Raw genomic sequence first — 15,922 nt, 5'->3', positions numbered from 1 at the left:
GTGGTTTAGGTGAAAGTTTAGAGAGCAAATTAGTTTCTCATTCAACAAGTTGTACAGATTTTTTTTGACAGTTGCAATCCCCTCAATATGACTCCTTCCCTGAGTTCCCTGTTTCCATTTGCCCATCTTTCCTGCCCCCTCCTGCCTTCTAAATTTTGTTTTTGGGGAACTCTTGTCCTTTTGCTCTCCTGTGGTTGATTGTTCTGAGGACCACATTCCTTATGGGTGTTACCATCCACTTCATGGGCCTATTATTTGGCTGAAAGATGATCTCTGGAAGTGGGTTCAGTTCCAGGTTTGAAGGGTGTCTAAGGGCCACAGTCTCAAGAGTTCTGCCAGTCTCTTTCAGACCAGTAAGTCTGGTCTTTATGAATTTCAATTTTGTTCTATGTTTTTCTCCCACTCTGTCTAGGACCTTCTACTGTGATCCCGCTCAGGGTGGTAGGAAGTGGTAGCCGGGCACCATCTAGTTCTTCTGGTCTCAGGCTAGTGGGAGGCTGTGGTTCATGTGGTCCATTAGTCCTTTGGACTAATTGTTTGAGACTCTGGTTTTCTTCACTCTTCTTTGTTCCAGATGGGAAGAGACCAATAGTTGTATCTTAGACGGCCTAGTTGCTACTTACCAAAGTAGGATATAGAACATTGTCCTTATGGACTATGTTATGCCAATTGACCTAGATATTCCAACCCAGTTTTTTTTTTTTTTATAATTTTTATTGTGCTTTAAGTGAAAGTTTACAAATCAAGTCAGTCTCTCACACAAAAACCCGTATACACCTTGCTACACATTCCCAATTACTCTCCCCCTAATAAGACAGCCCACTCTCTCCCTCCACTCTCTGTTTTCGTCAGCTTCTAACCCCCTCCACCCTCTCATCTCCCCTCCAGGCAGGAGATGCCAACGTAGTCTCAAGTGTCCACCTGATCCAAGAAGCTCACTCCTCACCAGCATCCCTCTCCAACCCATTGTCCAGTCCAATCCATGTCTGAAGAGTTGGCTTCGGGAATGGTTCCTGTCCTGGGCCAATAGAAGGTCTGGGGGCCATGACCACCAGGTTCCTTCCAGTCTCAGTTAGACCATTAAGTCTGGTCTTATGAGAATTTGCCAACCCAGTGTCTTTTAAGAAGGGAGAGTTGGGAGGAGGCGGTAGGGAACCTCTTTAAAATCTCCACTCTAACCATGTGCCCAGCACTCTCCATACATCATCTTATTTAATGTTCCAATAGCTCTGTGAGGGACCTACTATTATCTTCGTTTGTACTGGAGGAGACTGAGATTTAGAAGGATCAAGGAACTTACCCAGAGTGTCATGTAATCAAGGTTTGAATCCAGGGCTTTTTAATTCTAAAGCCTAAATTCTTTTCACGGTATCACACTGGCTCCCTTTACCTAAGTCTGAACAGCTGTAATGATAACCACACAATAGAAAGTCTGGAGCAAAGCTTTTTCTTTTTATTGCAGTTATTAGTGAAAGTTACACTTCAAACTGAAGCTAAGCAACACTAAAATCATTATTATATTTATTTTATAAAGGATTAAAAACAATACAACATAGAACCCTTCCAGTATGCAGAACAGCAGAAAAAGGAGGAGTGGTTCTGTCACAGGACATTTTAGTGACAGTCTTGGCTCAGAAAGAATTCTGACAACTTCTTTAACATAAAATATTATAAGTCATTGAACTGCTTAAAAACCAGCTTCTTTAAACTTCTCAATCTCAACCATAAGTTTTTTTTGTAGTGAGTTTTTGGGAAAATAATTTAAATGGAAGTAGAAAATTTACTACCAAATTTTAAATACTGAAAATAAGCACTTTTGTTTAAAAACTTTATTTGCCTTCTGCTCATCATAATTACACACAATTTTCAAGGATTAAATGACAACCAAACCCAAAGCCTGGCCCCTAAGTACACAGTGATAGGATTCCGCATTTGGTGTTTCTGATTTGGGATACAACAGTTAACGTATCTGTCATAGGCTGCCCATGCCCTGCCACCCCATACAAAGTGCCAATTTCCTCTTAATAAAAAGCTGTGGTCAAGTTTAGTCTCATTCAAGATCTCATTTGGTTCTACAGCACACTACAGGGTTGGACTCACTCCATTGCTTAAATTGATGATACTGTGTAACCAGATATTTAAAAAATAAGGCTTATACATAAACATTTTGAAATTCTGCAGTCTTTAAATTAGTATAGTCAATCAATCTTATGATAAGCCAACAAAAAATATAAGGCCGGGCCAGGCCTAAGACAGAGGGTAGGGAAGCTAAGGAAGGAGGTTTGAGAGTTCCATCACCTCATTTTACCATGTGGAAACTTGGGATGAGTAGAAATATTTGGCAAGAATAGTTAGTGTGGAAGAGGAGGATGGATAAAGAGGTTACTCTGATTTTATGTAATAATTCAGTTTCAAAACATACTGTTATCAACCCCAAAAATAGTAGTTCACATCTGCAATACAAATAGGCACACACGGTCAAGATGATTAAAAAAGAAAATTTAAAAGGCTATTTGTCCATCTGCTGGACACTGTGCAGGTGACCCCACCCTGCCCACATGTCCTATATTTACATTTTAGTCTTCAGAAAAGCCCCTTTAGAAAGAGTGCTATCTCCTCTTCCCCTACTTAGGGGGTTTTAAAAAAAAAATAGCTACAATCATCTAAAGTGAGATCAGCTAGCAATGCTTTTGGGGTGTGCGTCTGTGTGTGCATTGTGTGTAATGTAAATGTTCTCTAGAGTGAGTTTTAGTCCACTGGAATGGTCAGATTACAATTTTAGTCCCCAAAACACTAAAGAAAATACTTTTTTCCCCCACATAAACTTATGTAATACGTATAGTGTTATACACATTGAATATTTATACACACACACACACACCCCCCCTACTTTTTCCCACGGTCTATGAGTCATGGGGTATCCTTTGCAGGGATCCATACACTAGTCCACAAGAATGATCTCTATGCACAAGATACAGTAATACTTTTATGGATCCATAACTGGAGACGTTAAAGCTACACATTACAGCAAAAATTGTTTAAAAGTATTCCTGATGTATCAAAGATAATGCTCTTAGCTATCTCACTTAAGCAAGATGGATTTTTTGTTCATTTTTCAAGCACAAATCTCCCCAACTTTTCATCTTAAGTACTTGTGATTCTCATGGTCCTATAAAATATACCTCCTATGTTAGCAATGAGTTGGTAAAGCCCAATTGCCTACAACAAGGGGAGCTCAGCATAGAGATAAAAAATAAATGTTGATGCATCCATACCCTGTGTACCCAAAATCCATCCTGTTTTCTTTTAAAAAATTCTTGTCTGTTGCAACAAGGAATTGCTTACACAGCCGGTGGGTGGTGGTGGTGTACCCTTTCTTATTTCTTGAAACAGGAACCTTCCTGGGATGGGGGTAAGGGGAAGAAGGGATAAACCTGTTGAAATGTAAGGTCCTGGCCATGCTCCATAAGGATAACTGGGTCAGACACCAATAGTTCTTCCTGATATCACCTGCAAGCGTTCAGAATTGAATGAAAATGAAGAAAAAATGTTCGCTATTTTTACAAGTACATGATACTTGGAGTTTTTAAAGTAAAGCAAGGGTCACAACTGTAAAGTGACATTGAATGAAATAAGTACACTTTTCTTAAAACCTAACCCCCTATTCCAACAAAGAAAAAAAAGTACCAAAAATCTGCCAAGAAACAAGGGGATAATAATTTGGTTGTGCAACAGCCTCTCATGCCAAGATGTAGCAAAAATGCCTAAAGGCAAAAGGCGAAGTTAGTTTTTGAGTATCTCATGGTTTTACCACATTAATCTAACTCAAAATACAACTGCAGCTGCCATAGCACCACTAAAATGAGTTTGGTTTTTGGAAAGTTATACTTTTGCCAAGAATTGTTATAAAGAAAACTCCAGCCTGTGTGCTGGATATCTAGCAAGGGAGAAACAGAGCAGAATACGTTAGCAAGTGAACACCACACCATGATAAGGCCTACGTTTCTCTTATACTTTTCTCATAAAATGATCTATGGTAATTAAAGATGCTTTCACAGAGGCAAACTGGAAAGGAACCCTTCATACAGCATATTCTGTTACCTTGAATTTCTAAATAGCTTTTTTTTGGGGAACTCAAGCATTTTGACAAACACCATCTTATAACAACCTTGTGAGGTAGGTGAGGGCAGGTATTACCACTATGATTTTACCAGGGAAAAGTACACATACTGAGATTAAGGAAATTGCCTGAAGACACAGAGCAAATCAATAGCAGAGCTATGACTACAAACTCCAAGTCTCTGGGTCATGTTCTAGAGAGAGCCCTTCCTACTCTTAAAGGCAACACATTCTTAACAGTCTTTTTTTCCAGCTGTGATCCTTCACAAGTTCCTGCATTTGAAAACACCTTATGCCTTTTCCCTTTCATCCCAGGCTTGACCAGGAAATTGGTTGAGTTTTAAAAACCATTTATGTAGAATTGCAATAGCAAGAAGGCAAATGTGGGGAGATGTATCTATATAGCTAAAGTCAGAATAAATCAGTATGTAAGTTAAGAGGAAAGAATATCTAAGCATTAACGCATTCAATATAGTTTTAATGTATTTAAGCTATATTAACTTCCCTTAAGATGGGGATCTGGTTGCAGAAGGTTGAAACATTAGTTTCAAGAGTAATTTTCTCTTACCACTTTGCTATAACATATCATACTCCAGATATATATCCTGTACACATTATCGCTCCATAGCTAGCAAAAAAGTTCTATAGCTAGAGGGAGTACCTGCAGCATTACCATCTGCATTCTTCATTCTCACTTAACTGAGTTAGGGTTTCCTTCCATCTACCTTAACTGAAGTTACATTCTAATAATTCTCTTACTTCTTTTTGTTTTACCCTCCTCCCAGCTCTTTTAACAGCGTGTGTGTGTGTGTGTGTGTGTGTGTCTGTGTGTGTGTGTAGGGGGCAGGGTGGAAAGAGAAGAATTGCACAATTTATAAACGGCATAACACACGGACTATGTGTATCATAAATAAGAACGGTGGCACTCTAAGTGAATCAAACATGGTATACCAAAGGAAACAAAAAACTTTAGAAACCGAACATGAAAAATGTGCTACGACAGTCTCTCACAATCGAGCTGTAGTTTGTGGCATCTGATCCTCCCTTCCCGAGTATTTTAAAGACTGTTATTTACTGACAATATTATTCTACATATACTGACTGCCTCTAAATTTTTTGCTTTCTTTTTTTAAAGAGGAGAAGGGGGTTGTACTCTGGGCTAAGAAATGAGAAAGCTCCTGGAAAACTTTTAAAGAATCTTGTAGGGAAAATCTATTCCAAAGTTCTAGGTAGTGTTTGCTGTCCTTGGTAACTGACTTAGAAAAAGCACAAGCACATTTGCAGGGTCATCATCAATAGCAGATTACTCCCTTTCCGTGAAGCAGAGAGATACCTACATTTCATTACCACTGGAGAGCTAATGGTTTTCCTGACCACTCAAAGTCTATTGCCACCAAAACCAAGGCTTTCTCTTGTTACTCCCTGGGATCACATTTGATCTATTAACCCAGTTGGAGTGTCAGTGCCAGGCAAAATTCTCCCTTAATTACAACCTACCAGTGCTTTCCCTAAATCCTTTACAGGGAAGACTACCTTGTCCAGAAGTCCCTGCTTGGAGTTTTCTAGGTGAAGGGGAAAGCTGGAGAAGTAATGTTGCTGCAATGCCATTGTTCCTAATTAAGGATAAATGCCTTCATTATAACTCAAAAGAAGTTAACTTCCAAGACGTCTATAATCTAATGAGAACAGATGCAGCTTTGTCTATTTGCTATCTGGGACAACATACAATAAATTTAGGTTACAGAGGCACTCTTCTTAGGTTTCTTCCGTTAAGTTGATACAGCAAAGTCACTCTTTTACTGTGTGGCTGTTAGAACTCAGTAAATATTAAACAATTGTAAGGTTTCTGCCCAAGGATCTCAGCAAGGAAACCTTAACCTCATTTCCCCCTACTACATACTGCCACAATCCCACTAGTCCCTTTCTTTACAAAGACCTCCTGTTTCCACAGGTTCTAGAACGGAGATGGAGTCACATTTGCAATATTTTTGCAGAGTGAACCTTTCTTTGATTCTAAAAATATTATTAAAGGGCCAGATTAAGAAATTTTTATTTGTTTTTCTGTTCTTCCAACTAAAAGCCACGAAGTAAAGATGAGAAGTTTTAGGCACTAAATACCAGCATCAAATCCTTCTCTAGTCTCTGGCACAAATTCTCAAACATCAAACATAACATTTTAGATGTGCATGCAAGTTTTGGAAAGAATAAACCAAAAAATGCAAAATCCTAATGACCAACACTCCCATCTGTTTTCTACTTATAACACTGTTACTGGCAGTTCTTCTTTTTGGGGTAAACTATTACTGCACAAATATTTCTTCAGAGCTGGACTATAAACATGAACCAGGTAGGTTACCGTGGTAATACACCACTGATGCCAATTACCTGGAGCTGTGGAGTCAAGCAGTTAAACAGCAAAATAAGCTCTATGTGCCAGGTTCCTACAAGCTTTCAGAAGGAAAAAAGAAAACACAGGACTATTTCTACCAGAGGCAGCTTTAAAAATGTTGGTCTACAAGAATTATATGCCTGTCAAACTAGCATGATGTTGAAATATAATGAATAAACTATTAAAGTTGTAAGCACAATAACTTTAAAAAGAGAATTTTAAAAGGGGGAATACTGGCAACAAATATATGTGACTGAAACATTTTTTAGTATTACAAATTTCTATAATCAAAGTACCAATCTTTAATTAGTACTTAATGTGGGGGTAAAGGAGATAGTTCATGATAGTATGTGAAAACTAATATAACTGGCAAAAATGTAAAAAATGATATGGCTAATGTCTTTATGAAATCGCATGCTGGTTCACTTTAAATTGTAAAACTTTACATAATATAAAAATATTTTCCCATTTATAATTACTTGAAATCTTCCCATTTTCTCCCTCCCAGTGAAGAACAGCAAAATGTCATACAGTGAGCCCTGATAATTTAGAATTTAAAACTCAGAGAATGGGATAAAGTTTATCTTTTAATCTTTTACAGAGAAAAGTGGCTCACCAAGCAAGTTCATAGTGTAAAAATACAATGAAAATATTTTACCTGCTTAGGAGAATATGTTTTTTTCATGGATCTTTATAAAAAAAAATGTTGATACAAAAAATCTTGATCTATTCACTAAGAGGCTTGGGTGACTGTATATCCTTAAAATTAGTATTTTATAATCATACTTTTTACTGTCTTTCAGTTAGCTCACATTCATAAGTTATTACTACTTCACTGAAATTTTAATTAATTGAAATACTCTATTAATCAGTCTTTATCCCTGTCTTTCCCTAGCCACCTAAACTATGTCTTCACTGATGCTTGGCGGGGGGGGGGGGGGGGGGGAGGCGGAGTGTAAATTGACTTAATTTAAAAGGATATTCGGGAAAAGATCAGGGCAGCAAATCTCCCACGTAACAAACACAGTGAAACCTGTGACAGCTGGAACGCGATGGGAGTGCCGTGTTTTTCCAGGTCTTGCAAATTTTTTGCCTTTGACAGGGTGCAGTCTTACCACTTTTCCATCACTCTCTACTAGTGGAAAACATTCATGTTCTCCTTCTCTGACAGGTTTCTGCCTTAAACAGGTTCCAGATTTCACAGCTTTTATCGTATAATTATGGGGGGAAAAAATCCCAATTCAAAGTCAATTGTCAATGACTTCTACATCATCTGCTAATTGTTTTCTGGGCCCATAAAAGTGTATAATAATCCTAAGGTTGAGTGATGTGATCATTTAAGCAATTTCAATGTAGCTAAAACTGAAAAAGCAATGTAACAATCATTTATTTGACAAGTTTCCCAAAGACCGCAGTTCAGGAAATAAATCCAATTGTTAGTGTTAGTTTGTTACTTAGGAGAATAGCTCCACTTTCCCTCCACATTTAGAAATCTGTCTAAGACTGTCTTTAATGCCCACTATATAAACAACATTAAATATTCTAAGTTAGAAAGTTAATGGTTTATTGGTAAAAATCCAAACTCTAGGCTCTATGGAATAGTTTGGTTGGTATATTAAACACTCCATCCTAATCTTTGCTAATATTACCAAAAAAAAGAGGAAAAAGCTAGAAATATCTATAAAGATAAAACACCCTAAAACCAACATCTAAGCAAAATACAAAAGTTGCACACGAATTGCCAATAAATATAAACATGACAATAGAAAAATTAATCTTAAAAAAACCCTCATAATTGCTATGAAGACATAAAAAATGAAAAAGTTTAATGTGCATATATATTTGCAAACAGACACAGTACACTCCAAACAATTAATATAATTTTACTATCATATTACATATGCAGCATACAAGGTTACTGAGGTGTGGTGTTTTTTGTTTGTTTTCAGCCGACTATTTCCTGGAGGAATGCTCACCAAATTCACAAGCAAGGACTGGCGAGGTGATCATTTACTGCTTTAGTCCAGGGAAAATTGCTTTCTGGTAGACTACTAAATTTCTACTAAGTATGAACAGTCCTGCTATTATCCTTCCTTTTGCTCACTTCCACCAAAGCCCAATTCTGCATGTTCTATTTCTAATTAACTGATCATACCCTTTTAAATGCACTGCCATCATTTTTAATTGTTTCCCCATCCTAGAAACAGAGAGGGAGCTATTTAAAATATTTCCTGGTACATGAAAATTTTCCTAAGGATAGAGGGATAATCATTTTGCTTTTTCTCTTAAGCTGACCTCAGTGATGACTTGGCTCTCCCTTTACAAGCAGCCTTTCTCAATAAAGATGAATCAGAAAGGCTGCAGATAGTTATTACAAAAGTGTCAATTTGTGCTGGGAAAAAAAAAGGAAAGGTAGCCTGTGACATATAACTCCTGGCAAGTTACCTTTCCCTTTGGGCACTTGCTATTATACCAATAATCCTGTTAAAAGTTAAGCAGCTCTGCTGTTTTATGTGCCCTACAGATTAATTCCAACACCACTGAGAACTGAAAGGTTAATTCTGTTAAAAAATTTGTTTTCAAACTTACAAAATCAATCTGGTGAGCATTTACCTAGATAATTTACTGAATAAAAACATTCCTTCGTTCCCGTGGACCTGATTCAGGACAACAGATAACACTATTTCTATGAAACTCTCACACTCTTAGAGTTCTAAAATAATTTATCTTAAAATTTTTAGCCTCATGCTATTTGAAAAATAAAAATCTACAGCACCATCTTCTCAAAAGGCACTTTCTAAGAACCACCTTGCTTTAAAAAATGATTTAAAAATTCAGACTCTACCTGGAAGAACATCTTTGCTTTACTGAAAGCTTAACATGAGTTACAACATTAGATTTTGGTTGCCTCAGACACTGAGTTCAGAAAGGAAAGGAGTCTCGTGACCGGACAGGTGATCTGACAGGATCCTAATTTTGTGACACTGTTTATTGTCTGACACTTCAACAGGGCTTCTCACTGGCAAATCCCAACCCTTGGTACTAATTATCCTTCTAACTTTAAAAGTTAAAATCTTTAACTTTCAAAATTTAAAAGTAAAAGATTCTTGAAATTTAATCAGCAATGTGAAAATCTAGAATACTATGTCTGATGGGTAAAGTAAAATAAATTTCAACTCTCAGTAGCATAAGCCTTGACCATTATTAGTTAAAAAAAAAAAAAAAAAAGTTGACCAGCATGGAAAATTATAAACTTAAATGTACCGTTTTTAAGTAGGAAAAAAAGTCAAAATACTTTTTTCCTTTGATACATATACAGATTTTTTTCCTTCCTGGGAGTGGGCTTAGCTTTCATTAACCGCATATGATTTCTAACACTGCCACTGACCAAGAGTGTCCTTGGTATAAAAAAAAAAAAAAAAAAAAAAAAAATTTTTTCTGGGAGAAAATTCTCACTTTCACATTTCTCTACTGATTTTTACATGTCTCTTCTTGGCTGATTTTCTGACTCTTGTAGAATTACAAAAATGGGAGGGAAATAGGAAAATAAAGACAGACTCTAGAGTCAGGGTTATACAACTATTCAGGAAAGCCTAACTTGGTGTAAAGTCTTCAAACTATTATTGAAGCTTTAAGACATCTATGAATTCTAAAAAAGAATGAAAAGGATTCAAACTTTATATGGTTATTAAAAAAAGGCAAAAGAAAAACGCCAGGCCAATGATGTCCTTTTGTAGCTTGACTGATAACTCATAAAAAGTAGCAAGTTAGGGGCAACCTGTTTTTGAAAGTATTCAATCTAAGAGGATGAGTTAAGCAAACATTTAACTCAGGTTTAATGATATTCAATAAAAATTACGCACAGTTGTCAGTTAAGTTTCTTGGCAAAACACTATCAAGTTTGAAATGCAAGGCTACAGATATTCTAGCTGGGTCCAAGTGGCTAGTTTCTTAAATTTCATAAAAATCATCGCCCATGGCAAATTCATGCTAGCCTCTGAAAAGACTCACATGTTCCTTGAATAACTGTCCCTAATTCCTGGTCTGTAATCCATGTAATTACTTTGATCTATTACAAGCACTCTGAGTTCTAACCCTTTCCTTTAACACCGAGATCCTCGACCAGCTATTTCTACTGAATGGCAACTGAGCTTTTCTCTCTCTAGGTATGTCTTGACTCTGCCACAACTCTTGAATCTGTCATGCTAAAATCCATTGGGGAACACAGAGTAAACATTAGGCAACGGTGGGTCATCAGAGAACCTGACTTGGAAAACTAGGATAAGTCTTTAGAAGGCTGGGACCCCTATGCTAGAGAAGGTAGAGATGAATCTTTATCAAGTGCCTTCCAAAACACCTAGTACATTCCCCCTAGAATCCCTTCTGGACTGTCTTCTAGGAAGAGAAATAAATTAATAGGTTATAAACAGGAACATTTCCATAAAATAGTTTTTTTTTTCTGAGAAACTTTTAAAAAGGGAACTATTAAAAAAAAAAATAAAGGGCATCTCTACTTCTGTAAAAATATGCCAAAAACCAGTACTCAGGAGGATGAGGTACCTTTTTAGAAAACTGCAAACGTCAAAACCCACATTTCTAAAACAAAGAAAGAATATCCTGATATTAAATTGAAACTAAAATGGCAGCACCCTTTGTTACCTTCCTATTTCATGTCCTTAGTCTTATTTAGAAAACAAAACAAAAAACCCAAATGGGTCTAACACTAGCCTTGATTCCTGCTCATCTCCTTATTGTTTAGTGCAGTAACTGTCAGACTCTACTTAAATAAATATAGCAGCTACAGTATTATAAATGTATGATCCACAATGCCAGTAACTTGATACTGTCAAACAAATACATGTATCAGCACTTTACACAGATACATTTGCCAGCAAGAATATACATTAAACTCCCAACCCTTCTTCCCATGAAATCAATTAAACCAGTTGTTGTGACTGGCATTTTAAAGTCACTTACATAAGATATATCACAGAAAACAGCACACCACAATTTAGCATTCATTATATAGTTAGTGAGCTTGGGCAGAAAGGCTGCTGTGTTTCAAGGCCTTTAAATTAAAAAAAAAAAAAAAGTTTTGTGTTTTATTTTTTTTTAAATAAAAAAGACCAGAAATTCTATACCAGGAATATAAAAATAATTAAGGTAAATTTCAAAAAGTATTTGCTGCTTAGCCTTGTATTTTAAAATTCTAAGCACAAGGTTTCTTATAATTGTGATATATCAACTTGTTAGTAAGCGAAGTTGAAATGTACTGTACATATTCTTCCAAGTTAACCAACTTAAACCAGCAATGTTGAATAGTGTAAGAGCACCCCAAGAACAGAAATCACTTAAAAGGTAAAGCTTTATATTAAAAAAAAATTCCTTTTTTTTTCTTCTTAAAAAAGTCCTTCCAAATAGATGGGAATGAAGAGCTTCACTCTACCACATGCATGACTAAGAAACTGAATATTAGGTAAAATAGTAAATAGGGAAAGGGTATTTTATAGTTCTTCCCTGGGCCCTAAAGTTTCCCACATGAATACATGCAACTCTCACTGATAAAGAAAGATGTTTTCTTCACACTGAGCAAGCATATACCAATCAAGTTTTCACCATCTAAAAAAACCAAAAACTCGTTGCCATCTGTTCCGACTCATAGCGACCCTACAGGACAGAACTGCCCACGGGGTTTCCAAGGCCGTAATCTTTACAGAAGCAGACTGCCACATCTTTCTCCTGCGGAGTGGCTGGTGAGTTCAAACTGCCCTTTCAGTTAGCAGCAGAATGCTTACCCACTGAGACACCAGGACTCCTTTTTACCATCTATGATATATTATTTCCTTCTCTTGCCCTTATCCTGACTACATTTAGTGAAATTTCAATGTAAAAAAAGATACATGTTTTATAGGAAATTTTTTTTTTTGGTAGGGAGAAGGAAGGGGTAGGAGAAAGCATGTATATACTAAACAAATATCTATGTAAAGCGCTTTGAAACAGTGTTGTAAACTGCATTTTAGACACTTCAATATAATAAACACACAAAATACAGTACTTTCTAGTTTTCTGGCAAAGGGACAAAAGATTTCATGCCTGCTGGAGGACATGGCTCAGATTTTAGGCTCAAAATACAGTAAATTGGCAATAATAGTGGATTACAGGTAAAAGAGAAACTAAAGAGCTAAATCCATTAGTTTTCACGTACAGATGGAATTATGAAAGGCTAACAACAATGCCCACTGGAAACAATCTGTAGTATCTATACTCTGAACCAGTGCAAAAAAAAAAAAAAGAATAAGAAAAAAAGTCAAAATGCAATTTTATGAGTTACAAAGTGCAAGACACCCCTGAATCCAATGTTACTGATAAACTTGGTATTGACAGTTTATAGTATTTTTTATATCTTTAAGTGGAATTAGTAAAAGTTTTGCAAAACTTTCTTCCACATTTCAGTGATTTAACTCATTTAAAATGATCAAAATCTTCATTTCCTTTTGTCACCAACACCCTAATTTTAAAAGGAAAGTTACATTGGTGATAAATTAGCAAAACATGTTTCAGAAATACCATCTCGCATTTTGATTCATGTTAGTAAATGAAAATGGGCACTCAGCCAGCGAGATTCTTTAATAAACATGATCCATTTTCAGTGGATTTAAATATCTTCTAACCCTTAAACTGCTCATTGTCATTTAAGTCAAAATCCAACTTTATTTCTAACAGTCAAGGTCAGACTCATTTAGGCAATTCACTTCCCTTCATTTTCATTATGATTTTTAAGAGACATGCTTTAAACTTATAAAACTTTCCTTCTGAAATTAAGGGTATATTACTTTTGCCTTTATAAAATTATGGAGGTGCCTGTTCCTCCCACATCCATGGTAAAGATGTCAAACAGACACGGCTTTCCTTTAAAACTGCTTATTGCACTAAAAGATAGCAAAAACAAATCATCAGTTCTTAAAATAAACGAGATTATATTTCTAGAAAAGATGTTGCCAACATGTCCTATAATTGCTGTTGTAAGGTGCCGTCGAGTCGGTTCCGACTCATAGCGACCCTATGCACAACAGAACAAAACACTGCCTGGTCCCGCACCATCCTCACAATCGTTGCTAAGTTTAAGCCCACTGTTGGAGCCATTGTTTCATCTCGTTGAGGGTCTTCCTCTTCTTCACTGACCCTCTGCTTTATCAAGCATGATGTCCTTCTCCAGGGACTGGTCCCTCCAAATAGCATGTCCAAAGTACATGAGACGAAGTCTTGCCATCCTCACTTCTAAGGAGCATTCTGGCTGTACTTCTTCCAAGACAGATTTGTTCATTCTTCTGGCAGTCCATGGTATATTCAATATTCTTTGCTAACACCGTAACTCAAATGCATCTGTACTTCCTTGGTCTTCCTTATTCACTGTCCAGCTTTCAGATGCATATGAGGCGATTGAAAATACCATGGCTTGGGTCAGGCGAACCTTAGTCTTCAAGGTGACATCTTTGCTTTTAACACTTTAAAGAGTGTTAATTAATCTATAATTATTAAAGCACTATTCTAATAAATATAAAAGAAAAGGAAGCTATACTTCAAAACACATACATATATGTTTATATATACACAAACATATATATAAAAATATATATATGAAAATCACATTAAGGTATGAGAGGCAGCAAGTAAACTAGCAAACAAACAAAACCCAACAACCCCTCCCCTCTCTCCACCCAATTTCAGAGGCCTCAACCCTACAGAGTTCCAATCTTTTAAAATATTTACTCTTTATAAAAGCTTTAAGAGGTTTCTATGTATAATCCATAGAAACAGAAGGCTTTAGAATACGTGTCACTTATCAGAGAGAAAGAGTTACGACTTCTGACAAGGTTTTACAGCAGCTTTAACAAACTTACTAAAGAAAAAGAAAAGTTTACGTTGCTACTGCTTATGTACATATTGCACAAATGGCAAATGTTAAGTTCAGAGAGAGAGAGAGAGAGACACACACATGCTCACAAAAACATATGAAATAATTGTTTCTTAAGAAAGCACTATCCAGAGTTGAGGACTCAGAACTGTGCACGAGACAAGACACAGCAGTTGGCTAAAATGAAGTGGGGTATGCAAAATAAAAATCTAGTTTGCCATGCTTCACATCCAGGTGAACCAGATACATGAACACCTGAATGTCACTGGTAGCATGAGGAAAAAAAATGAAGGGGAGGGAGGTAGAGAGAGAAATTAAAGTGGTAATGGGGAAGAAAAAAAGGGAAAGAAATTTCCCCAATGGAATGAACTATAAAAATATATACACAGGCACATATATATCTATTATCATCTAGATCCAGATATATATACATATGAAGTATGCATGTATATATTTAATATATACACAGACACTTTACAAGAATACACAAATGCACATTAATTTTTTTGCACACATAATTGTGAACAATCACTTGGATTATTCGTGTAGGTGTGTGTGTTTTTAAACCATCATTTACTTTTTCTTTACTTTTTTTGCAAAGATAGTTGTGCTGCCAAGCAACTTGAGGTAAAGGCATTATAAGGGTTAGACTACAAGAAGTGAAAAACAAAACAATCGCGATACTTCCTACAGGAGACCGCACAAAAAAGCAGTTGGCTGGTTTCATATTGCATAATGGAGCTGTGTTCCTTGATGAAGTAAACAATCTACCTTGTATCAACATAAAGATCTGACCCTGGTCCCCCACAGTGTTGGTTTCTGTATGGCTGGAGGCAACCTCATTCAACTGACTCCACTGGAAACACGTTGTGTATGTATGTCCATTCCTCTTTCAGTTCTTCCTCTCAGAGAATATACTTGAAATTTTTAAGCAAAGTACATTGTGCGTAAGGTATCCTGGTGAATCTGTACAGCCTTGGCAAGAGCTTGTGGATCTCGCCCATTGCTCTGTCCTGAAACGTGACTTCCTTCAGCACTGCAAGAGAAGTGACAATGAACACAAAAACGAACCCTATTCTGTTGTAAGAATTCTGAAAAGTATTATTTGTTGTAGAAAATTTCCAAAGTATTAAAAAATAGAGACCAGTATAATGACCCCTATGTGTCCATCACCCAGAACTGGAATAATTATTAATTCAAGGTCAATTACTCCTCTCATCTCCCCAGATTTATTCAGAAGCAAATACTATTTTATCTGTATACGTATCACTTTTATTACCAATAACCTCTACCACAAATTAATTTGGTAAAGCAAGTAAACCACTATATCATTATATTACTAATGAGCCTAGGTAGCAAGTTATACACATTTCGATGGAAAATCTTAACCTTGGCAGTAGTTCTGAATATCACACTTTTCATATGGATCGTTGGCTCTTCTAATAGCTTATGGAAATTTAATTCTAAACGGCAGTACTTTATGGCAAACAAAGAGGCAC

General features: G+C 36.4%; 1 protein-coding gene across 3 annotated transcripts in view; it reads right to left on the bottom strand.

Annotated features, from left to right (window-relative positions):
• Positions 1–1,438: 1,438 nt before the first annotated feature.
• Positions 1,439–15,922, bottom strand: part of AGO3 (argonaute RISC catalytic component 3) — a 177,778-nt gene continuing 163,294 nt past the window's right edge. For all 3 annotated transcript variants that reach the window (XM_049878743.1, XM_049878744.1, XM_049878745.1), the window contains one exon: positions 1,439–15,459. In XM_049878743.1, coding sequence (XP_049734700.1) covers positions 15,351–15,459 — 109 coding nt within the window. In that variant the 3' untranslated portion in view covers positions 1,439–15,350. The remainder of the gene's footprint in view (positions 15,460–15,922) is intronic.

Source organism: Elephas maximus, chromosome 3 (assembly GCF_024166365.1).
Source record: "Elephas maximus indicus isolate mEleMax1 chromosome 3, mEleMax1 primary haplotype, whole genome shotgun sequence".
Taxonomy (NCBI): domain Eukaryota; kingdom Metazoa; phylum Chordata; class Mammalia; order Proboscidea; family Elephantidae; genus Elephas; species Elephas maximus.
The sequence above is the reverse complement of the archived record's forward strand: the minus strand, read 5'-3'. Positions and strand labels throughout refer to the sequence as shown.